Source organism: Carcharodon carcharias, chromosome 37 (genome assembly GCF_017639515.1).
Source record: "Carcharodon carcharias isolate sCarCar2 chromosome 37, sCarCar2.pri, whole genome shotgun sequence".
NCBI classification, from domain to species: Eukaryota; Metazoa; Chordata; class Chondrichthyes; order Lamniformes; family Lamnidae; genus Carcharodon; species Carcharodon carcharias.
In genome coordinates this window covers 7,455,826-7,481,980 of record NC_054503.1, presented here as the reverse complement: position 1 = coordinate 7,481,980, position 26,155 = coordinate 7,455,826, and the positions used below count along the sequence as shown (strand labels likewise).

At 41.7% G+C, this 26,155-nt stretch overlaps 2 protein-coding genes across 4 annotated transcripts in view; one reads left to right on the top strand and one right to left on the bottom strand.

Moving 5' to 3' along the window:
* LOC121272944 (acylphosphatase-2-like) overlaps positions 1-8,282 on the bottom strand; it is a 55,213-nt gene extending 46,931 nt beyond the window's left edge. Inside the window, exon 1 of one of the 3 annotated variants that reach the window (XM_041179840.1) lies at positions 8,187-8,282. In XM_041179840.1, the coding sequence (XP_041035774.1) occupies positions 8,187-8,230 (44 nt within the window). In that variant the 5' untranslated portion in view covers positions 8,231-8,282. Of the gene's footprint in view, positions 1-5,270; positions 5,301-8,186 lie in introns of those variants that run through there. The other 2 variants (XM_041179841.1, XM_041179842.1) reach the window with 2 other exon arrangements.
* On the top strand, positions 776-2,386 carry LOC121272949 (probable G-protein coupled receptor 75). Its single transcript, XM_041179849.1, has one exon. The coding sequence runs from the start codon at positions 776-778 to the stop codon at positions 2,375-2,377; it is 1,602 nt and encodes a 533-aa protein (XP_041035783.1). The 3' UTR covers positions 2,378-2,386.
* Positions 8,283-26,155: the final 17,873 nt, after the last annotated feature.

Below are 26,155 nucleotides of genomic sequence, written 5' to 3'. Positions count from 1 at the left end.
TGCCCAAGATTTGGAACATTCCATTGCGCACACACTACACCTTAACAGACTTGGGCTATTGCCTACGATTCACTGTGTAGTGAGTATCGTATGTTGTATGTTCAGTAGGTTTCATGAAGAGTTTCTGAGTCTTGTATGGTTGGACATTAAGTGTTTATTGATAACACATAACCAAGTACATATATATAGGGTAGATCCCAAGCTATGAGTTAACTTCATGCTTGCTTCTACATAGGATTCTGTCCAGTCCACATGCTAGTCTTGGGTCATGTGTTTCTTTACATCACAATGTGGGTGGTACTGTTTCCCAGTCCCACATTAACCCTTACTATGCCAGATAACCTTATATTAAAGTGAGCTCCTACCCCTTAAAACAGCTGAGGTGCCATAGATGTCAAGCAGGGGCATACTGCTTCTTTACAGAAAAGGATACAGGCTGCATCACCTTGTCCTGCCTTGGTTTGACACCCAGTAATTGTTCATTGAGCAGCAGTAGGAGAGCTCCCAGAACATGTTGCACTATCACCTCAGTATAAGAACAGCACATAGCATTTGGGAGAGGGGAAGTAAATTTATGCTGTAAGGTGCAAAAATATATTTATACAAAAAATGTATTTCAAGGCACTATTATTTACATCAAAATTTGTAGCTTTAAGGTATCCTCTATCCACATAATGTAAACTGCGTTATTCACCTTTCTAATTTCAGGTGCCATAATAAATCCATCAAAACACTTTCAGAAACCGTTACCATTACAAGTAAGCTATCTACATCAATGGATATCCAGCCATCTTTTGTAAAAGAAAAACTCCTCTCCAGTATGAACACAACTCCAGAATGTATTTTCCCTGTGCTCACGAACTGCTCACCAGGCAAGAACCAGACAGAAGTCCAAGCGGCAATCCACAAGGTTACGCTGGCCACCTGCATCTTGCTGCTCATGCTGGTCTTCTGTCTGGGATCCTATGGAAATCTAATTGTCTTTTCCTCCTTCTTCAATCCAGCTTTCAGGAAATTTAGGACGCATTTCGATTTCATGATCCTCAACCTGTCTTTCTGTGACCTCTTCATCTGCCTCATCGCCGCCCCCATGTTTGGTTTTGTGATGTTTTTCGATAACCAGGATAGCATGTCAGACACCTTCTGTTTCGCATTCCACCTCACCAGCACAGGGTTTGTCATAATGTCTTTGAAAACGGTAGCTGTGATTGCTGTCCATCGTCTGCGGATGGTGCTTGGGCAGCAATCGAACCACTCCTCCTCCTTTGTCTGTACACTCCTGCTCACTATCGTCCTGTGGATCATCAGCTTCACCCTGGCCACATTGTCGGCTATGACAAAGTACCACAGCTCCAAGATCTGTGTCCCGCTGCTTGGGCTCATCAATGAAGATGGCAAGGCCATTTTATATACATACGTAGTGGACTTCACCCTCTGTGTGGGCATCGTTGCAATTTCCTACGCCCTGATTGCTCAGACTCTGCACAAGAATGCACAGGTACGGCGTTGCCCCGTCATTACAGTGGTTGACCCCAAAAAGCCTAACTGCTTTGTCCCTCCAGATGGATCAGGGCCCTCTTTGTACAGAAAGCAGGAGCGCAACAAACAACCCCGTGTGCAGACACACCTATATACACACAGCGAAAGCAAAAATGCTACCTCTTCCAACAAGAAGCTGGAACAGACTGTGAACCTTTCAGCTGTGAAGGACTCCAAAGCAGTCGTGACCTGCGTTATGATACTGCTCTCGGTGGTCTGCTGCCTGCCGCTGGGTGTAGCTCTGGTGCACGATGTCTTAACCTCCGAGAGCAGTTTTATCATCTATCAGTTCGAGCTGTGTGGATTAACCTTGGTGTTCTTCAGGTCCGGCCTCAATCCATTTATCTATTCCCGCAATAACTCTGGCCTCCGCAAGAAGGTGGCTTGGTGCATGCAGCTGGTGGCCCTCCTGCTGTGCTGTAAGCAAAAAACGAGGTTGAAAGCAGTCGGGGATGGCAGCCTGGTCGTGAACAGGAACAAGTCTTCTCACCACGATACCAATTCGGCCTACATCCTCTCCCCCAAGTCACAGAAAAAACTCGTAGACCAGGCCTGCGGGCCAAGCAATTCAAAAGATATCTTCACGTCTGTTGAACATCAGCAAAAAGCACAGAGTGCCTCCACCCCAATCAACACCAGGATAGAGCCATACTACAGTATCTACAACAGCAGCATATCCCAGGAAGGGAGCACTCCTACAAGCTTGCAGCCCAGGAGATACACTTTCGGCTCTGCCCAGTCCTACACTGGAATGTACTACCACATCTCAAAAACATCAGACTTCATGCAGGACTGTGACAGCACTTCAGTAAAACATATTCCCATTCCATCTGTCTAGGCCAATCATATGAATATCGAAATGGTATAAGGCAAAACGTAGAACATGTTCACTAAAGTCAATGGTGGCAAGAATTTCTTGCTTGGAAGCAGGCATCTCTAAATATCAGTAACGTCAGGACAGTGTTAATTAGACGGCAATTTGCTGTATATTCTGTTAAAATATCAAATATAACAATGAACACTGGTTAATAGATAATGATCTGTAAAAATCTGATGCAGCATGGCTTATGTATGTGTCCCTTCGGAATCATGTATCCTGCAAATTGTATAATTGTTCACCCAGAACGTCAAATAACTTGGTATTTGAGAGCAGGGTGAGCTAAGTTGGTGGCAGAAAGATTGGTATTCATTAAACTGGAAACCAGGTACAAATCCACCTAAAAGGTTACCCCTCCCACTTAATAACTGTTCAATACTTGTTGTCAGCCTGGCTGTCACCAGGACAAGTAAAACTGGCATAGGTGGACTGTTCCCTCCACTGCTCAGTCGTATCTTCCAACAGGTCAAGCATAAAGCAGTGTCAATGATAATCACTGTTCGGATCAGTCCATGTCTCCTAACAGGGTAGAACCATGTGCACCCACTGACCATAATGAGCTGCAATGGTGCACTATACCTAGTGCTCTCCAGTTATGTCACCAAATAGGATATTATCCACAAAATTACATCTTCCAGACGGCAACTGTATGTAAAGTATAAAATAATTCAACTTACGTGACAGAGGTACCACAGGTCTTCTGTAATAATATTTAAGGAAGGAAACAACTTAGCCGACTGCGGGCTTAAAATGTAGCCCAAGTACTACAGTGTCAGGATCACTGTGTCTCAGGTGGTACATATGGGACAAGAGGCCCATGCAATTACAATTTTGTTTTCAGCACTCCTGTCACTTCATGGGCAGAGCAGAGATTGGGGTGGGGGGGTGGGGGGTTGGGTGGAGGAGAGGGGATTATTCATTTCAGCTGTTCTTGAATTTGCTACTTAAAGCCGCACTGCTGAAAATTAATCAAAAATGGATGAAGGCAGAATGGTCCCATTCAATTACAGCGGTGCTGTAGGAGGTCCTGCAGTGAAAAGGGGCTCTGTTCAAAGGAAGAGGCACCCTGCGACAAATTGCACTGCACAGCTGCATGGAGGTAACAAGAAGAATAAATGCTGTTTCAGCCATGACCTTCACATAGGAGCAGGTGAGGAGGAATTGGTGATTTGAACAAGTGTGATGATGTACACCATACTTTTAAAATATTTTACATATTTCAATTCAAAGTAAATTTGTTATTCTATCAGTGAGGAAAAATCCAGTGCACACAGTGTATCACATATATTCCAAAGCATTCCGTTGTTGAAACAGAACCTCTGTATCATGAAATCATCTCAGTTGTGTTTACACTGGGCACTATCATGTACTGAGACCAGAAGCTCCCTCAATGCTATTACGTTTACTAGGCCTGGGCACTTCCTTTTTTCTTTCATGGGTTGTGGGCGTTGCTGGCAAGGCCAGTGTCTGTTGCCCATCCCTAATTGCCTTTGAACTTAGTGGCTTGTGAGGCCACTTCAGAGGGCAGCTAAGAGTCAACCACATTGCTATGGGTCTGGTGTCACATGTAGGCCAGACGGGTAAGGATGACAGATTTCCTTCTCTAAAGGGCATTAAGTGAACCAGATGGGTTTTTACAACAATCAATAATGGTTTCATGCTCACCCTTACTGAGGCTAGCTTTATATTCCAGAATTTATGAATTGAATAAATTCCGCCAGCAGTTGTGGGATTTGAACATGTGTCCCCAGAGCATTAGCCTGGGCCTCAGGATTACTAATCCAGTAGCATTACCACTCCCACATAACTTGGTGGCACACATTATACTGCATATATATCTTTCCAACATTTGTATCTTTAACATTGCTGAAAAGAGCAACATGTGCTGAAGCTTTTCATCTTGCCCTTATCAGGACAAATACAAGAATGCAAAATTTCAAATGATCACAACAATTTATACTACAATAGAAAAGGGCGCTGATTGGTTGGCAAGCTGGCTTTGATTGGCTGAGACGTTGCCATGGAGAAAGCAACGGAAAGCTTGGCGAGCCTATAGTTCCCCCAATTTAAAAATTTTGTCAACATGTCTGCCTTTTCAGCAATATTCAAGTTCCGTACTACCAAGTGACTATATGTACCTTTCAGACGTGCTTGCAGGAGAAGACTGCAAATAACAGGAGGTAACACTTGCTGATAGGAAAACAGTTACAAAAGCTGCAATCATTACTCCTTATTGAAGGAGAGCTTTGGAGATTCTGGGCATGGAGGTACTAAAGAGTGGGAGAACAACAATTAGGGGACAATTAAGAGAACAACAATTTAAACTGGACTAGTAATCCAGAGACCCAGGCTCTGGGGACATGGGTTCAAATCCCACCATGACAGCTGGTCAATTAAATAAATCTGGAATACAAAGCTAGCCTCAGTAACGATGACCATGAAACTATCATCGATTGTCATAAAAACCCATCTGGTTCACTAATGCCCTTTAGGGAAGGCAATCTGCCATCATTACCTGGACTGCATGGCCTACATGTGACTCCAGATGCACAGCAATGTGGTTAACTGCTCTCTGAAATGGCTTAGTAAATCACTCAGTTCAAGAGCAATTAAGGATGGTAAACAAATGCTGGCCTTGTCAGTGACACTCACATCCTATGAAAGAATAAATAAATGAAGCAACAGGTTTCAACAACAACTCTTTCCCCCAACCTCTCAAAATTCATACCAGCATGTTCCATTTCTCACTTCCAGCGTTACTCATACACTCCCTCACACACTGACATACAACAGCATTCCAGCAGCAACCAAAGAAAATTAGTGTTACATGCATCTGTTTGTTAATATGTCTTACCATTTATATCAAAGATCGTCTGTTCTCCAGCTCACCACTGACCATTATCATTGTCCATTAACAAGAGAGAGACAGAGAAAGATAATTATTGAGGCAGAAACCATTTAAAAATATTTATGTAGGTGGTTAAAGAAAGGGGATAAAGTGATTTGGGAATAAGGCACAGGCACATAACATCAGGACCACTTCTGGGGAGGATTAGCTGCAACTGGACTGTTCCACATTGTAATTTGATAATTGGCAAATGAGCAACGGGGAAAATAAGATTTTTTTTTAAACACAGCAAGTTGTTGTAATCTGGAAAGCACTGCATAAAAGGGCAAACTGAAGACTATCTTTCAACAGGAAGTTGGAAAATACTTGAAAAGGAAAAATGTGTAGGGTTATAAAGAAAGGGGAGAACAGAACCAATTGGATAGCTTTCAAAGGGCCAGCATAGGCATGATGGGTCAAATGGTCTCCTTCTGTACTGTATCATTCTATAATTCTACATAACCTATAGGATGCACAAATGCATCCCTTGTGACTTTTGAGCATTTATCTCCATTCCTTTGTCACCACTGTATCAACAGCCTGACATTTCGAACCCAAAACCATTAAAGAAAGAAAGACTTGTATTTATCCAAACCATCAGACATCTCAAAGCACTTTACAGCCAATTAAGTGCTTTCTGAAATGTAGGCCCTGTCGTAATGTAGGAAATGCCACAGTCAATATGTGCACAGCAAGCTCCCACAATCAGCAATGTGATAATGACTAGGTAATGTTTTTCTAATGGTGATTCATTTTGTCAGGAAGAACGCAGATAGACAATATAAAGGGTACGATTCTAGAGGGGCTGTAGGACCAGAGGGATCTGAGTATATACATGCAGAAGTAATTGAAGGTGGCAGGACAGGTTGAGAGAGCAGTTAATAAAGCATACAGCATCCTAGGCTTTATTAATAGGAGCACAGAGAACAGAAGCAGGGAAGTTACGCTGAACTTGTATAGAACACTGGTCCAGTTCTGGGCACCACACTTTCAGAATGATGTGAAGGCATTAGAGGCAGAGCAGAAAAGATTCATGAGAATGGTTCCAGGGATGGGGCACTTCAGTTCTGTAGTTAGATTGGAGAAGTTGGGACAGTTTTCCTTGAAAAAAAGGTTAAGAGGAGGTTTGACAGAAGTATTCAAAATCATGAGGGGTCTTGGACAGACTAGATAGGGCAACGCTGAAGGATCCAGAACAAATGGACAGATTTAAGGTAATTGGTAAAAGAAGCAATGGTGACAGGAGGAAAATCTTTTTCACGCAGTGAGTGGTTGGGATCTGGAATGCGCGTCCTGAGAGTGTGGTAGAGGAAAATTCAATCGAGGCATTCAAAAGGGAATTGGATTATTGTCTGAAAAGAAAAAAATGCAGAGGGCTACAAGGCGGCAGCGGAGTGGTACTAGTTGAATTGGTTCTTCAGAGAGCCAGCACAGACACAACAGGCTGAATGGCCTCCTTATGTACTGTAACTTTCCTGTAATAAATATTGGAAAGGACCTCTGGGGTTAACTCCCCCCACTCTTCTTCCTATTGTGGCCATGGGACATTTTACATTCACCCAAGCAAGCAGAGCCTCAGTTTGACAACTCATCCAAAAGACAGCACCTCCAACAGTGCAGCACTCCCTCAGTACTGAACTGTCAGCTTTTTTTTTTTATTTTTGCACGCAAGCCCTGGAGTGGGACTTTAACCAGGAAGCTTGTGACTCAGAGACAGCATTGCTACCAACTAGGGTTGCCAACTGTGATTAAATATATTCCTGGAGGTTTCATCATGACTTGCTGCAGCCATTAGTCGGTCAACACATTCATTCCTTGTGACGTACTGCTTTCCTACGCCAACTGGAAAAGCAAAAAGACTCATTATCCAATTGGATGATGTTTGACTGTCAACCAAACAGCCTTTTGTCCCCACCATTTCAATAATTTTAGATCTAGTGAAGAGAAATGTTCAAAGAAAATGACAAAAAATGAGTGTTCAGATGAACATTTCCCCCTCAGCTAACGTCACCAGAAAAATTAACTCCTCGCTGCTGTTTGCTTAATCTGCCTGTGTACAATACAGTCGCTGTGATTGCCTGCATAACAAGGCACTAACTTACTGGAGATGATTCAGAGATGTACCATGGCAGTATATGAATGCATGATTTAGGGATAGGGTTACTGTTAGGATTAGAATATTACAGTTCTGAAGAAGTCATATTGGCCTAGAAAGGTTAACTCTGTTTCTCTCTCCACAGATGCTTCCAGGCCTGCTCAGTTTTTCCAGCGCATCCTATTTTTATTACAGCTCCTGTTGGGATGAATGTTAGGGTTAGACATCACCAGGAATGCCGGGGGAACACATATCAGGAAAGGATTCTCAAGCTCAATCCCCTTTCTTTTGAAAAAAGGCTGAGAGGTGACCTGATAGAGGTCTTTAAAATTCTGAAAGGTTCTGAAAGAGTGGATATAGAGAGAATATTTCTTCGTGTGGGGAAGAGCAGGACTAGAGGCCATCATTATAAGATGGTCACTAATAAACCCAATCAGGAATTCAGGAGAAACTTCTTTGCCGAGAGAGTGAGGGGAATGTGGAACTCACTACCACAGGGAGTGATTGAGGTGAATAATGTAACTACATTTAAGAGGAAGCTGGAAATAATCTATTCTAATGTCCTGATGACTTTTCTCCAGAGTTGCACACACAGCAATCTTCAACTCCTGGAGACTCCAGGCCAATCCTGGAGAGTTGGCAACTGAACCACAGCTAACAGGTACATTGTTTGGAGTACCGTCAAACACAGTGGGGCTTCCTAGCAGGGATGAGTCATCCAAGAATAGCCTTATCAATCATCATCCACATTCTAAGAATAAACTTCATGCTATTTTTGAAAGACTTACCTGTCTCCCCTCACCAGCCTTGCAGTTGTGTTCGTCCAGCGCATGCGCACAAAAGATGCTGGCCAAGGGGGGGGAAGTGGAGGAACAGCGCATGCGTAGAAGTTGTTATTGGCAAGGGGAAAGGCTGGAGGATCAGTGCATGCGCACGAGAAATATTGGCAAAGTGAATTGAAGAGCAGGCGCATGCGCACAAGAGATATTGGCAAGGGGGTGTGTATGTGTAGAAGACTGGCGCATGCGCATGGGAAATATTGGCAAAGGTAGAGAGCCAGCGGGAGGAAAGGCTGTGAGCCGCGCAGGCGCACTGAGCGCCTTTTGTTTTGGGCGGGAAACAGCTCGCACGCGCGAGAGTTCGTTTTTTTTTTAAAAAGGGAATTTCAGTTGAGCTCACGCGGTTTTCTTAAGAAAGAAACGTTACCCCCCCCCCCCCACTCCGACCCAACCATTAAATGAAATGGAGCCAGCAGTCCGTCAGGTAATGGAAGCAGAGTGCAAGCGTGCTCTGTTCCACTGCCAACTGAGAAAGAAAACAAAACAACACCAGAAGAAAATGCCTGAAGTTGTAGGGATAGCCATCAGATAATTTTGGATGTTTACGTATTTTGAATTACAGAAAGAAAAAAAGCTGTCAAGGGCATGAGCTGAATGCTAAATTTGCAGGCATAATATATATGGTCTTTCAAACGAAAATGAACATGCCCACAGCCTTTATATTCCCAGTCTGCTTTTTTTCTGAGTTGGGGAAATGGTGGCCACCTTACTTGCACATTTCCCCATTGTTATCAGTAAGGAGGTATATGCTAAAACTCAACAGGATATATTGGGTGCAGTTTTATTAAAGGGTTTGGACTGTTGCAACCAGCTCTTGCTGAGGCTCAGCGAGTTTATCCAATAAATGGCTGAGTCATGCTGCCAGGAAGATCCCAAGCTTGTATTCCATTTGTGCGGAGCTAGCAGAGGGGATTCGGTGTTTTATAATTGGATTTTATTTGCCTAAGGTGGGGGAGACGTGTCAAGGTTCCCGTCCATGGACTCTGTGTACTGATTCCAAGCCCAAGGAGTTTGTGTGAGGTTGTGAGGTCATTGCGGCTGAATAGCCTGGCAGTGCTTCTTGTGTAGGTTTACACACAGAAGAATAGTCCCATTGTGGAAGCACCTAAGGGAAATCACAGCCCGTGGAGTTATAATGGACTAAAACCTATTGACCCAGAAGCAAGAGTGGCACCAACTGAGCCAAGCTGAACTGGGAGTGTGGCAGAAGGGTGCAATTGTCAGCAAACAGAAGCTCGACCATGAGCTCTTCTGTGGTTTTGGTCTGTGCCAGTGGTTGTTTCAGGTTGAACAGTCTGCAGTCTGTTCAGAAGCGGATGTTTAGCCCCCTGTCAAGCCTGCTCGTTCCCCTCGAAGCATCGCACTGAAAAAAGTAGAGAAAAGGGTCTATGCCAGAACACACCCTTCCTTAAAACCATTGAGTTGGGGAAGCTGCCAGAGCGGGTTCCATTCTGCTTGACTTGACTTTTCGTGCAGTTGACAGTGAATGGTGAGGTACCTTGGAGGGAACTCCAAGCAAGATAGTATGATGCTATCTGGACCAGGCTAAAGAGAAGGAGAAATTATATCTATAATATTACTCTCTCCTGCCAGTCTTCCCCATCAGTAGTGGCATTTTAAAAAAACCGCATTGTTTGGCCAAGACTAGATAAGAATTAAAGTTACACGTATTGAACATAAAGCATTCAGCACTAGCCAGTCTTTATTATTAGTCATAATATTAAAAATGATTCATAATATCAGTTGGATACAGTAGTATGTTTTCTTTTCAGATTATAGAGTATCTTATTATTCATATTAAAAATGACAACAGAAGATTTAGAAGATCAGCTGAACTGGAAGGAGATCTGCTCGTACTGGTTAATGCAGTAAACCCAACCTTACGCTTCCACAGGGAAGGTCTCTACTGTGTTGTAACAGGTAGCTGCACAATAACACATTAACAGGCACTCAAAGTTGACAGCAACCAAAGTGAAGCTTAACATTTAATCTCATAGGTGTTATAGATCAATTTGGGTATTTTTTAATCATGATGTTAATTTTCTAATGATTCCAATTTGACCAGTTGCAGCCGCTGGACAATGGATCTCCAAGAATCAAACAGATAATTTTTACAAAGGTAAGAACTAAATCAACAAATCTTCTTTTGGCTTGTGCCAGTTTACTTGGGGTCATCACAGTGCTGATCACCCTTCACCATCTCCTCTTGTCAGTCACCCACCCCTCTTCCAAACCCATTGAATTTAAATCTCTCGCCACCGCTTCACTGCAAACAGGAAGCAGAGAGAAGGGAACATGGGTTATTTTCGGTTTGGCAAGCTGTAACCAGTGGAGTGCCACAGGAATCAGTGCTGGGGCTTCAAATATAATGACTTGGATGAAGAGACTGAATGGCTGCTAAATTTACTGACAAAGATAAATAGAAAAGTAAATTGTGAGGAAGGCACAAAGAGTTTACAAAGGGATTTAGACAGGTTAAGTGAGTGGGCAAAAAATTGGCAGATGGAGTACAATGTGTGAAGATGTGAACTAGTCCATTTTGGCAGAAATAATGGTAAAGTAATATATCGTTTAAATGGAGAAAGATAGCAAAACTCTGCAGTCCTGAGGCATCTGAGTGTCTGGCTACATGAATCACGAAACATTAGTATACAGGTACAGCAAGTAATTAGGAAGGCAAATGAAACATTGTTATTTATTGCAAGGGGAATAGAATATAAAAGAAGGAAAGTTTTGCTACAGTTGTACAAGGCATTGGTGAGATCATATCTGGAATACTATGTACAGTTTTGGTTTCCTTATTTGAGAAAGGATTAAAAGCAGTTCAGAGAAGGTTTACTCAACTGATTCTTGGGATGAAGGTGTTATCTTATGAGGACAGGTTGGGCCTATAACCATTAGAGATTAGAAGAATGAGAGATAAACTTATTGGGCAGAATTTTGCCTTCGGCGTGCGGGGGCGGACCTGACACGCCGACGCGTAAAATGACGTGTGATGACATTGGGCGTGCGTCCCGATGTCATCTCGCATCATCTTGATATTTCGTTTGGTGGGTGCACGCCAGAGACAGCTGCACACCTGCCAAAATGTCAATGGCCTACTAAGGCCATTAAGAAAGTAATTAAACTCATTGAGAACATTGCCTGTCCAACCTTAAGGTTGGCAGGCAGTCGAAAAGTCCAAGCTGCCTTCACATTTTTCAGGAAACCTCATCCATGGGCAGGATGAAGTTTCCTGAAGCTTTCATACAATAAATAAATAAGTTTTCCCAACTTAACAAACATGACCAAACTCATATGACACTGTCACATGAGGGGACATGTTTAAATAAATTTTTACATAATTTATCAAAATGTTTTATTCTTTATTCAATCTCCCCGAGGCAGCTCCGTGCCTCAGGGAGATTGCTGCGCTCTTTTGTGCACACGCAGGCCCCAACTCTCCCTCCTCCCCCCACCCACACAGGTAGTGCTACCAGCCAGGAGTTATACTAGGCAGGCCTTAATTGGCCCACCAGTGTAAAATGGTGGCTGGCAGCTGATCGCGGGCGGCAATCAGCTTCACACCTGCCCCCGCTCACTCCGGCCCACCATAGGAAAAATTCTCCCCATTGAAACATACAGGATCCTGAGGGGAATTTACAGGGTGGATGCTAAGAGGTTGTTTTCCCTTGTGGGAGAGACTAGAACTAAGGGACACAGTTTGAAAATAAGGAGTCTCCCAATTAAGACGGAGGTCAGGAGAATTTTTCTCTCTCAGAGGGTAGCCTGTGGAATTCTCTTCCCCAGAAAGCAGTGGAGGCAAGGTCTGAATATTTTTAAGGCTGCGTTTGATAGGTTCTTGATTGACAAGGGACTGAAAGGGTATGGGGGGGTAGACAGGAAAGTGGAGTTGAAACCATAAACAGCGCATCCATGATCTTATCAAATGATCCAGCAGGCTCGAGGTGCCAAATGGCCTACTCCTGCTTCTAGTTTGTATGTTCATATGGTTTCACCTGGTCTTAAGTCTTCAAAAGTAGGGAGATCATGTTGGAGTTGCATAGAACCTTGGTGAGGCCTCAGCTGGAGTACTGTTTGCAGTTCTGGTCGCCACATTATAGGAAGGATGTGATTGCACTGGAGAGGGTGCAGAGGAGATTCACCAGGATGTTGCCTGGGATGAAACATTTAAGTTATGAAGAGAGGTTGGATTCGACTTGGTTTGTTTTTGTTGGAGCAGGGAAGACTGAGGGATGACCTGATCGAGGTGTACAAGATTATGAGGGGCATGGACAGGGTGGATAGGGAGCAGCTGTTCCCCTCAGTTAAAGAGGCAGTCATGCGGGGACACAAGTTCAAGGTGAGGGGCAGGAGGTGTAGGGGGGATGGGAGGAAAAACTTTTTTACCCAGAGGGTGGTGACGGTCTGGAATGCGCTGCCTGGGAGGGTGGTGGAAGCAGGTTGCCTCACATCCTTTAAAAAGTACCTGGATGAGCACTTGGCACGTCATAACATTCAAGGCTATGGGCCAAGTACTGGTAAATGGGATGGGGAAGCTACGTCAGGTGTTTCTCACATGTTGGTGCAGACTCGATGGGCTGAAGGGCCTCTTCTGCACTCTGTGATTCTGAGAGGCGACCTTATTGAAACATATAAGAATCTGAGGGTACTTTACAGGGTGGATGCTGAGAGATTGTTTTCCCTTGTGGGAGAGACTAGAACTAGGGGACACAGTTAGAAAATAAGGAGTCTCCCAATTATTACGGAGATTAGGAGAATTTTTCTCTCTCAGAGGGTAGATAGTCTGTGGAATTCTCTTCCCCAGAAAGCAGTGGAGGCAAGGTCTGAATATTTTTAAGGCTGCGTTTGATAGGTTCTTGATTGACAATGGACTCAAAGGGTATGGGGTGGACAGGAAAGTGGAGTTGAAACCATAAACAGCGCATCCATGATCTTATCAAATGATGCAGCAGGCTCGAGGTGCCAAATGGCCTAATCCTGCTTCTAATTTGTATGTTCATATGGTTTCATCTGGTCTTAGGTTTCTTCTTCTCCTTCTTCCAAGCAGTCGCACCTCCATCACTTACCTCATCACATTCCCTCTCTCTGCAACAGATGACCATACCATTTCCATCTCTTCTCAGCTACTTTCTTTGATGCTCCCACAATCTTCACTGACCCCCTAATGTGCTGGTTCCTGATTTTGTTCTTTCTTGTTTCTCCACAAATCCATCTTAGCAGTAGCACCTCATTAATACTCAGTTGTCGTTCCTCTCTTCTCAGTGTTGCAATAGTTTCTGCACCATATAAACAACGCCGGTCTCACAACTGTCCTGTGGTTTTTTCTTTTCAGTGATAATTTTCCATTGCTTTACACTCCACTGCACTTCTTCCAATTACCCCAACCAGAGCTAATCTGTTGCCTACTTTCCATTTCTATACTTCTGTTATCTGCCACCAGGTACTTGAAATTACACATTATCTCTAGGTCTTCACCCATAAAGCAATAAATCTCATCTCTCCCAGACCTCCTTAGTTCCACAGCTGAGCACTTCGCTTTTAAAGCCCCAGGTTTCTGCCGATATGGATGCAAAACTTGCCCAAGGTGGTCCTCCAATTTTATTTCCTCTTCATAGAGAAATATTTTTCTCTTTGCAACAGATGTAGTAGAATTGTAAATAAGTTCTTTATGAAACCATTTGGTTTGCAAATTCTCTATACCTGTTACAAAAGAAAATCCTCATCCCACACCCACCCCCACCCTCAGTGTTACCTAAAACCAGGAGAGAATAGATAAGTAATTGTTTATGCGGGGGTCAAGAGAACTTACCTCTGGTCACTGTTGTTGAAGCAGAGTGACAATATTTACTCTCTTTACTATTTTTAATGAAATGACACTTTTACAATTTTGCTAGAAATAGAATACAAATTAGAAATAACAAAGGAACATCCTACTGCTTTGTGTTCAATGCAATGGACCTCAGAAATGCACCAATGTGTTTTATTTCTGACATTACCCCTGCAGTTGATTCGAAGTGAAAACCCTTCCAGGTCCTAAAACTGTTGGAGCAGAGAAAATAAAATTAAGTGCTACTGATAAAAGAGACATTTTTGTCAAAGCTTTTTCATCATGCACTCATCAGGACAATTTGCCAGAAAATGCCAATGTCAGGGAAACAACAGATTTATTCTGTAGAAGAACATAATTCTTAGCACACTGAGGTGATGCTAGGTATGTAGGCTGTACGTCCCAAAGACTGGCGTATCAAACAGCATGCCCCTTCTACTGTTCACAACCCAACCAGCCCATGCTTGCAAAACTCAAAACACAATGTCCAACATTAGATGTGATTCAGTGATTGGACAACATTTGCTAAATAATCCTCAGTGTGCTAAGAATTATGCTGACAACCAATTTAAGATTATCATCCGGATTCACAGTGTGGCATATTTCTGTGTCCTCGAAGCTATATATATTAATACACAGGGCCCTGTTTTTTGCAGACAGAATGAACATGTACCTGTACATTGTGCCCATTTCAGCTAAACAAAATAAGTGACAGCCCCTCTGCTCTGACGTGAACAACCTGTTACTCCAGGCTGTTGCTGCCATCAGGACTCTGCTGCTGTGTGGACATGTTTATCAAAATCCATCTGGTTTAAATATTGTAATGAAGTGGTTGTTGCAAATATTCACTGGTCCATTCCCTAGGGCAATGTCTTGACCAATCAGAGTTAAGCTGCCTGGTTTAAATTTCAAACAATACTTGGGAGTTAACTGTCAGTCACCATCAACTGATGCATTCTCCATGGCAATGCCTCTACCAATCAGAGTTCATTTGCCAACCAATCAGCCCTCTCTTCTCATACAGTAAATTTGTTGTTTTCCCTGACATTGGCATTTTCTTGCAACTTATCCTGATGAGCGCAAGACGAAAAGTTTCAGACAAAATATGTCTCTTTTTTCAGCAATACTCAAGTTCTGTACTACCAGACGAAAATAAAATTACTTCAATGGTACTGTTTGTTCCAATAATACGGATCTCTTTCAGCAGTAATAGAAAAGCTCTTGCTCCAGTTATCCTTAAGCGTGGTGCAAATGGACACAGAAAGTGGTGATTTAAATGAGAAGTTCATTTCTCCAGGGATCAGGCTGACATTTGAGGTATGAACAGTGCAATTGACCGCCACTAGATGCCACCAACTGTTTTTTTATTACTTGTAATGTTGTGTTTTTAGGAGGAGGAAGAGGGACAAGTGGCAAAGCAGCAAAATTTTGGTATTCTTATAAATGTGTATGGGCTGATTATAAATGGAGGTATATGTAAACTAAAGGCTGCAGATGAATGGTTTAGCTAATTAATGCAGGAATAGCTGGAACCTTCCAGAACCTGAAATAGTCACAGATTATGTCTAACAATCATGACAATCTCTTGGGGACAAACATTGGGGGTAAAAAGATCTTGATTTCAAAACCTTGATGGGAACTGAGGATGTTGTCTCTCCAACTCCTCTTTGGTATTTAGCCTTATTCTGCTGCATTGCTGAATTTTATTATTATCTGGAGATTTTTTAAAAGACATGTGTGATGAAAATAAAAACATAAATACAAATCTCAAATTTTAAAAAAAAGAATGTGCCAAGAAGGCATAGCCAACACCTGAGTGGCCAGATTAATGATTTGCAATTGGACCCTTGGTCAAAGTCTTTGCCTGCCCCTGCCACCCCCCCCTCCCCCCCGGCCTCACCCACACAATGTAAATCTATCTGTTCCCTTTTTGCATGTTGGTAGATATGTTGCATATCCTCTACTCCCACCCTTCACCCATCTTGGGGCAGCAAGCCTCAAGATATCAGACCCTTGAACGGGAACAGATTCATATTTTGCAGCCATTTAGACAGGAGTGGAAGAGGACAAAGTACCAGTGGCACAAGGGAAACGACAAATGAGTCAACCGGGAGAAATTATTGGATTGAGTAATTTAATAATAATGGAACAATAAGCTGGGAGGTAAGAAATAGCTACATGAAGAATTTTTCTATATGCGTGGTTAGTGGTTAGGATCTGGAATGTGGTGGGGGCAGGCCTCATTCGTGGCTTTCAAAAGTGAATTAGATCATTTTCTGAAGAGGAAGAATTTGCAGACCATCAGGGAAAAGACAGGGGAGTGGAACTAGGTAAGTTGATATGGCAGAGAGCTGGCATGGCAATAATGGGCCAAATGGCCTCCTGTGCAGAAACCATTCTATGATTCCATTCTAACACTCCTTTATGTTATGGGCCAACTAAGTATTTTTAGCACACTTTACATTCTGTGTTTATTTGTGACTTTGCAAAATATCAGTAACTTTTTTCACTTGGGGGTGCAAGAATATAGAGGAAAATATTGAGTGATGCATCGGAAAAGTTTAGTTTGAGATTCTGTCCACAATGGAACTAAAGTACGAATTATTAGTTAATCCCTTTATTACCATGTTTTTCCTCCCTTGAAGTCAATCTTTCTTTTCTCTGTTAATTAGATTTCTGAGAGAAGCTGCATTGTGATGACAGATTGCTTAACAATCAAGCATTTCTTACACAGGATCAGTATTGTGCATCCACAGGTATTGAATATGAAGCAACTGGGTGACCTAGGAAAATTAAAACATCAAATCATGTTCTAATTTTGTTTCTTCACACTGAGGCCAACACACTGAACCCCTAAACATGCTGTACCAGCTGGGGATCATGAAAATAGGAACAGGAATAGGCCATTCACTCCCTCAAGCCTGTTGCTCCATTCAGTGAGATCATAGCTGATCTGTATCTTGATTCCATCCACTTGTCTCGAGTCCATATACTTCATACTCTTGACCAGCAAAAACCTATCATTCTCAGATTTAAAATTACTAATTGAGCCTTCATGTAAATAAATATTTTCTAATTTATCTCCTGAATGGCCTGGCTATGAATTTACTGTTATGTTCCTTTGTTCTAGATTTATCCACCAGCAGAAAAAGTCCACCCTATTAATTATTTTCTAAATCCTAAAAGTCTCAGTTAAATTATTGCAAATAAATCATCTTCTATAGTTCAGAAAATACAATCCTATTTTATGTAATCTTTCCTCACATTATAACCCTGGTAACTTTCTAATGATTCTGCACTGCACTCCTTCCAAGACCATTAAATACTTTCTCAAGTGTGGTGCTGAAAGCTATACACAGTTACTCCTGATGTGGTCTAACCAGGACTTTGTATAGCTGTAGCAAAATCCACCCCCCTCCCCACCCCCCACTTTATATTCTGGTCCTCTAGTTATAAAGACTAACATTCCATTTGCAATTTTGATTATTTTTTTATATCTGACTACTATATTTTAATGATTCATGTTCATGGAATCCTAAAGGTCTTTGGATCTCCACTGTTCCTAGCTTTTTACCATTTCAGTAATACAGGAGTGGATTTATACAGAGTTTAGGCAGTTTAGAGGACAAAATAGAGTGGGCCATAGATTGTGGAGGGGTGGGAGAAAAACAGTTGAAGCCAATTTGAAGGCTAATCTATTATTTGTAAACCTTATGTATTTGTAATGTGATTAAAAACATAGGTACAAATAGGGAGAAGGTTGAGAGCCATAGTTGGTGTATCTCAAAAAATTTGTTTTTCACTAGAATACAGCTGTTACATTTTTGGTTAGAAGGTTTTGGGGGCAAATTGAAAACAGCATGAAGAATTTTGCATAATATGGTTGGTGAATAATGGAAAATAACAAAGCCAAGTAGAAAGAAAAAAATGCAAGAGACTAACCAATGAAAAAGAAGAAAACATATTAGTCAGTGGGGAAGATGACTGTCACAATGGACAAAAATAATTTTATTAAGAAGGCTATACTTTCAAATATGTGCAGTGCTGTTCTTTAAGTTGTATTGGTTTTGAACATTATTCTCAAGACTAAGTAAGAAAAAGCTTTCTCTTATAGGTAAAAATACAGTTTTACATCAAAGTAAATGGTAATCTATCGACTCACATCTTTGGGTAAGAATATTCACTTACTAGAGCAGTGTATGGATTATCACTATATTTTTGTTATCAGTATAAAGTAATTCTTTAGGAGTTTGTAATCTCACTTTTCCCAAACCTCTGCTAACCCCAGAACTCAATGTTTAATTATTCCCTTCTGCATTTAAGCCTAACCACCATCACTCCATTCTTGCCAGCTCCATCAGTTCCTTATGTAATGGCTGAAAGATTGACCTTACAAAGTGGAGTGGATAGGTTTCAGGGCCAATAGTAAGCTGGAGTCAGAAGAATTCAGAATGTGGACAGGGATACATGAGCAGCGGAGGAGACAATGAGTGATTTGAACGTGGGATGAGGATTTTGATGTTGATTATCTGGGACCTAGAGAGCCACAATGGCAAAGGATGATGGATGTTCAGGCCGTTATATGAAAGAGGATATGGATGATGCAGTTCTAGATTAGTAGATACTTGTGAATGGCGCAAACTGATGAGAAATCTATCCTTAATGCAATAAAAATCAAAGGATTTGAAGCAGACTGGCATGTAAATTTTTGGATGTGATGGTTGTGCAGCTCCCCCCACACTCCCCCCCACCCCTCCCAACTATCACCCACACCCACTCCCTGCGCATTTCCCCAAAATTAAGCACTCCCAAATACACAGTACACCCAGACATATAAAGTTGATACTATCAAGGAAAATAATGCTTGATCCTTCTTTTGCAGGAAGTATGGGAAGTAATTTGGTGTTCTTTAAAGAAAGGGATCATAAAGTGGAAGGAAGAGGTCCATGGTAGAATAGTCATAAAAATACTTATTTTTAGGATTAATGTGAGCTTGATGAGTCAAGTGGCCAGACTTATGAAAGTAGATATTCTGACCAGTGAATTCCACATATGAATGCCAAACATACACTTGCTACATTGCTGTATGCTTTTTTTATAGACAAGTATTTATCAGTTTATTTTAAATGGGTTAATATCTGCACAAACAGGAAAGTGATCAAACAACATTAAGCATTGTACATGGATTTTGCTGATCTAATTTCTAAACATGTTCTTGGAAAGAATGATGGATACTTGTGAGAATTTGAATGTTTAAGTGCAAAATAAGGCCTATACACGAAAAATAAACCACAGAATTATCCAAACAAACTACATAAATTGAAAATAAATGTGTATCTTGATCAGGCTTTGACTGCACAGCATTGGTACTATGTATGTACCAGATATCTCTACTGAACAGAAATGATTGGCATTTGCCGTCAAAATCAGAAACCGACTGATGTGATCATAAATGCATGATCTTGATTGAACAGTAACTAAAATGCTTTAATTTTAGGAGTGAGAAGCTGGACAAATTTTGCGTTAATGGACACACTGTACTTTCTGACAGCACTCACTATGTAATGTAAGTATCAAATAATGACTTGCCTGAAAAAACCTTTTGTTCTTGAGCTGTGCACAACACTAGCGAGGCCAGTCTCTACTACCGTTGTTCTGAGAAGTTGATGGTGGGCCAAACGATCATTTTATAAGTTAGTGGATAAAAATTAGAGGGTAACAGAGTCAAACATGCAGTGTGGACATGGAATCACATAGATCAGATCAGGTTGTGGTGGCAAGCTCCCTTCCCTGAAGGGCACTTGTGAACCAGTTGTGTTTTTTACGATGAGCTGGTAGTTTTCAGAGTAAGTTTTCTCCACAGCTTAATCAGATTTATTGAATTCAACTTCACAACTTGCCATAATGGGAACCCTTGAGTTACTGGTTCACTGTGCATATGCTAATAATTACAATGGGATCATGTATCTGTCTTGTGAGTGCAAAGCTCACTGCACTCAATCTGGAGGTCACACAATGATACAATGCTAATCTTAATGGATGAAAAATTGTGGGGCAGTATCTGGTACAACTGACCTACCAGCCCAAATTCCTGAAAATCACTTGGTTTAAACAGTGTTTTATACCAGGAATGTTCAATCACAAAATAGACCCTCATTAATATCTTTTAATTTCTTCACTCTCCATATATTTGCTTCATGAACATTGTGTACTCCTCACTTTAATGGCATTCCCACATTTTTGACACCACAGTTTTATTTTGATTAATGCAAGTTAACTTTGTATATATATATATATATATATATATAAGTAACAGTTAATTCTTTATATGATACATTTACTCTCTTTTCTTTGAGCAGAGACTTTAGATGTGCAGCTGATTCACGTTGCTGCAGACTCCATCCTATTGCTGGGAAATCTTTCCCTCTTTCTGTTCCTAACAAACTAGCAGAAGATGGAATATGTGGAGTGCTTGAGATATTATCAATAGCAGCTATTTGCCCTTGCCTTAAGAACTACCCCAACAAACCCACTAGAGTTTCCAATGTAGCTGTATCCTTCACTGAAGGGGTATACAACATGTCTGGATGTAAATAGGATAGGAGTTTCTCTGCTAAAGTGCGTGCATCTTGTGACATGCTTCCATTGCATGAGATGTCCACTATATTGTTAAGATGGCTATTGGGGTAGATATGATCAAGCATGAGCTTATGGCCTAGCACTGTGGAAGTGCAAATCAATGTCATTTTCCCTTAATCAATAACCAGAAGATTGCTTTGTTTGAACAGTTTTGATATTCTAGCACTTGAACTGTGCTTTCCTTGTGAATTTCCATGAAAATTTTAGTTTCAGCAGCTCACACTGAATTTCAAAGGCATGTGAATTGGTACCACATTAATATGAAAATCGGATAAAATGCCGTTCGTTAATGGAATGTTGGCATTACTGCCAAGCCCAATACTCTTGGCCGAACCCTAATTGTCCTTGAGAAGATGGTGGTGAGTCACCACCCTGAACCATAAACCATGTGGTGAAAGTACTCTCACAGTGCTTTTAGATAGGAAATTCCAGAATATTTACCCAGCAGTAATGAAGAAATGGGAATATATTTTCAAGTCAGGATTGTATATGACTTGGAGGGGAACTTGCAGTGGATTCTGTTCACATGCACTTGTTGCCCTTTCCTTCCAGGTGGTAAAGGTCATGGGTTTGGGTGGAAATGTTGAAGAAGCCTTGGCATCCACAATACGCCAGTGGTGGAGGGAGTGAATGTTGAATGGAGTACTGATAAACTGGGCTGCTTTGTCCTGGATGATGCCTACTCCTGCTCCTAAGTCTTAAGTTCCTATGACAAGCTCCTTGAATGTTATTGGAACTGCACTCATCCAGACATTAGAGTTTGAACATTTTGCACAGCTATGTATATTAATGACAGTTAAAGGCTGGATTTTACAGGGCACTGTTGTCTCTGGTACCCCGGCTAAAATGTTGCAGGGCGCCCACCCACAATCCTGAATATAACGCTAGGAGCAGTGTTAATTGCTTTATGGAGAGACTTCCACCCTATCTCGGGAGGAAGTTCGCCTTCGACTGCTGCCAGCCAATTCGATTGTCCAGCAGCTCCTTAGTCCCACCAGCATTGCTGAGAGCACTGACAACTGCCGGGACCACAGGCAGTCCCACCACACAGAGGTGCCCAGATAAGTCCAGAGTCAGGGGTCTCGATCAAGGGGGAGTGAGGTGGGGGCCTGGTTCAGGAGGGTAGGGGAGAGGGTTAAATGGGGGTTAGATAACCTTTGAAGGTGGTACTACAATGGGCCCAGTAGGTCCACAAAGCCCCTCCCATGCCCGACATCAGCCTGCGCAGCTAAAGCTGCCGGGCTTCCAGCATGTACAAGGGGCAGTGAGATGAGGCCCTCAAGTGGCCATTAATTGGCTTCTTAAGGGCCTCAGTAGGCCCAAGGAATGGCAGGAAGATCACCTGCTAGATTTTACATGCCCCCCTCCCCCGCCGCCCCCCGCCTTCAAACCCACTGGCAAAACAGTGTGAGATCCAGCTCCTTGTTTGTGATTTAGCTATTAGATCATGGAGTAGAAGTCGTAAAGGATTATAACCTTCAGTATATCATTTTGGCCCTAGCAAATAGTTTCTACAGGTTCGTGATACCTGCAAAAGATAAAACAACACTCCTTGACTTGACACATATATTTATATATGGACCAGCCGAGTTGCCTATATTGTTCAAGGACAGCAAATATTCCTTGTCATTCTTCATGGATCCATCCCATCTAGCAGATTGGAAGCAATTTAAGCAAAATCCAACTCAAAATCAAGACATAAAGAGAATAGAAGGAAAGTTTTTATATTTGCATTTTTGTTTATCAAAAGCTGATATCCTATAGTGGTTCAAGTATTGTTTATACGAATTCTGTGAAATTAATTTGAATCATGGTTTTCTGTCATGAAAACCTGCAAAGTGGGTATACTAATTTTTTTCCTTCTTCCTGGCTCAGCTAAAGCTGGGATATGGATATAAACACAGAAATAAAGCTACTCAGAGAACACTTTTAATAAAGAAAAGGGTAGTTTATAGGTTCATACAGTTAGTTATAAGTACTTACCAACAAAACAGCTCCCTAGTTGTTATATTTCTCCAATTTTAATTATTTTCTGTGCCCTTCTTTCCACCAATTTCTCCTCTAACCTTCTAGTTGCCTGAGGTGGTTTACCCTAGCTCTAGGGCACCCCCAATCTTTCCTAAATGGCTAGTCATCATATATAAACTTTCAGTGAATGTTGGATTATTCAAGGGCAGGACCTTTAGGTCAGCGAGCGGGGGTTTGGGGCCCACTCGCTGACACGTAAAATGACGCAGGATGACATCGGGCAGAACTCCCGATGTCACCCTGCATCATTCCCATTTTCAGGTCGGCGGGAACACAGCCGAATCAGCTGTGCACCCACTGACCTGTCAATGGCCTATTGAGGCCATTTAAAAAGTACTTAACATAATTAATGGACCTGATCGTTCAACCTTAAGGTTGGTGGGCAGGCCAGGAGCCCTGGCAGGCTTAAGAGAAAGCATGAAACCTCATCCACAGGTGGAGTGGGGTTTCATGAGGGTTTTTAAATATTTAATAAAGATTTCACTAAAAGTGTTGGACGTGTCCCAACTCATGTGACAGTGTCACATGAGGGGACATGTCAGGGAAATGTTGTTCTTGTCTCTTTAACATTTTAAAATTTGAAGCCGATCTCCCTGAGGCAGCACTTAGCCTCAGGGAGATCAGTGCGCTCTTTCGCTCGCATGCACAGAAGAGTGCACTCTCGGCTGAGGGAACCCACCCACCCCCGCCGCCCACACAGGGAGCACATAGCGCTTCCTGGCGGACATTCACACTGGGCAGGCCTTAATTGGCCCGCCCACATAAAATGGCAGTGCGCCCTCAATTGGCGGCGCTGATCGGAGACACACCTGCCCTCACCCGCTCCTGCACTTCCCCACCAACGGGGGAAAAATTCTTCCCCAAGTCCTAGAATGATCCTACATGCAATTAGTCCACATGTCATTCTCTTCCACCAGGAGGTTATTAGGGGTAGAAATATGGGAGATTTTGCTCTTTCTTTCTCCTGGAGAACTGAGGCTAATTGTAGCACCTGAATTGTTGCTCAAATTGGCTGACTACACAGACCAGGGATCAAACTTGGGATCTGCCTGGTTTGCACAGCTCAGCTATTCAACCAGCTAATAATGAGGGAGATTTTCTTAAAAGCTGTGAAGTTATAAAAAGAAGGCATACATCATGTAAAATGCATTGCACTGAGAGTTTACAGTTCCTCTGGGATGTAATTGTGAGTAAGATGTCATGATTTTCAGTGTTTCACTGAATTTTTTGCAAATACTTAAGCAGAGACAAGTAAAAATCTACTAGGAGGTGTTATGAGTATTCAACAGCAATAGTGGTCATTCAACAAGTTACAGTAATAAAACAGTCCAATCAATCTTTTTTAGCTATAATTTGCATTTGTGACTATTTTTGCTTTATGTATAAAGTCCTTGAAATACTAGCCTCATTTTGTAGAGACTGAAGTAATTTGTAGTGAAAAATACCCCAGGCTTAATTATAATTACTGTAATTAGTATTAAAGCCACTACAGCTACATACATGGCCTCATAATAGGCTATTTATTCAGCTCTATAATTAAGGACTTAAATTGCTAATTTAAAACAAAAATCACTGGTGATCCAACACAGACTAAACTTCCTGAACTATTATTTAAAAATTAAATAAACACTACAAGAAATAAAAATACCATCTACAGACTCCAAAGAAAATAACCTTTTCAAATTTAGGGGAGATGGTGGTATAGCCGTAATGTCACTAGGCTAGTAATTCTGAGGATCAGGCTAATGCTCTGGGGACGTGGGTTCAAATACCACCATAGCAGCTGGTGGAATTTAAATTCAATTATTAAAAGCTGGTCTCAGGAATAGTGACCACCAAACTGTTGTTGTTTGTTGTTAAAAGCCCATCTGGTTCACTAATGTCAATTAGGGAAGGAAATCTGCTGTCCTTACCTGGTCTGGCCTACATGTGACTCCAGACCCACAGCAATGTGGTTGACTCTTAACTGTCTGAAATGGCCGAGCAAGCCATTCAATTCAAGGACAATTAGGAATGGGCAACAAATGCTGGCCTTACCAGCAATGCCACATCTTATGAGACAATAAATAAAGTACTTTTCACCTTGAATGCACAGTGGATTAATAACTCTTAAAACAATAGGCAAGGGAGTATCAGTATGATTTTCAACCCAAAAGTGATAATATTTTAACATTTTAGACAGCCACAAACATTGTATCTCCATATGATTTTAGATTACCATCAGTGCTAATTTTTAGCTCAACATTAAGAGGAAGACTTTTTAAACCCCTAAAAAAATGGTTTTGCTAAAGCCCAAATTTGGCCACAGTGTAACACATGCTTGAAAGCTCAATACGGTATCAAGTTTGGACCCTGGTATTTTATGTTCTGCTGCAATAGCTATCCCATATTTTACACAGGGAGTCTCTTGTATTGGTGCTCATAGTTAGTCAGGGTGAGAAGAGGTTGGTAAATAGATGAAGAACAAGGTAAGGGTGGGATGGAGAAGTCTGAGAGTAGCTAAGTAGCATAATAGATGGCAGGCAGGAAAGGCTGATAAGATAGTCGAAGCCCTCTGGAGCAAGTAAGAATAACTGTTCCCATTACAGGAATTAAAGTGTAACTAATTCAAAGATATTGAAACATATACATAAACATTACCTGGGTATACACAAATCTAGTTGCAATCCAAGTCATATTGACAGATGTCAATCATGCTGTGTTATAACAGAGTGTCAGCCGAGGCTCAGTTGGCAGCCCTCTCGTCTTTGAGTCAGGTTGTGGTTTCAAGACCCACCCTAGAACTTGAACACAAAAATCGAGGTTGACACCCAGTGCAGTACTGAGGGAGCACTGCACTGTCAGAAGTAATGTTTGTCGGGTGAAACATTAAACCAAGACCCAGTCTGCTCTCTCAGATGGATGTTAAATATCCGTGGCACCTTTTTAAAGAAGAATAGGTAGTTTTCCCTGGTTTCCTGGCTGATATTTATTCTTTCAATAAATCAGATTAACTGGTTATTATCATATTGTTGTTTGTGGGAGTTTGCTGTTTACAAACTGGCTGCCATGTTTCTTACATTACAACAGTGACTACATTTCAAAAGTACTTCATTGGCTGTTAAGTGCTTTGGGATGTCCTGAGGTTGTGTAAGTCACTACATAAATGCAAGTCTTTAAATATGTATTGTAATGAAATGTTATGGTGCCTGGATCATCACATTGTATGCACTTATGCATGTTTACTTTGACTGTATGAACTGTATATATTTGTACATTGTTGCAGGTAAAGCCTGCCCCAAAAGAGTTTTCCTGATGGCCCACTGGATAACTTTAACAGATGTGTGGCGCTAAGCCACAGGATACAAGATCCAGATTCAATACCAGACCAAAAATTGCTCTCAATGCCCTTGGTCAATGGATGGGAACATTCAGGCAGTGT

Excerpts from the sequence above, each read along its gene's own strand:
- LOC121272949 (XM_041179849.1), top strand. The coding sequence starts at position 776 with ATGGATATCCAGCCATCTTTTGTAAAAGAAAAACTCCTCTCCAGTATG.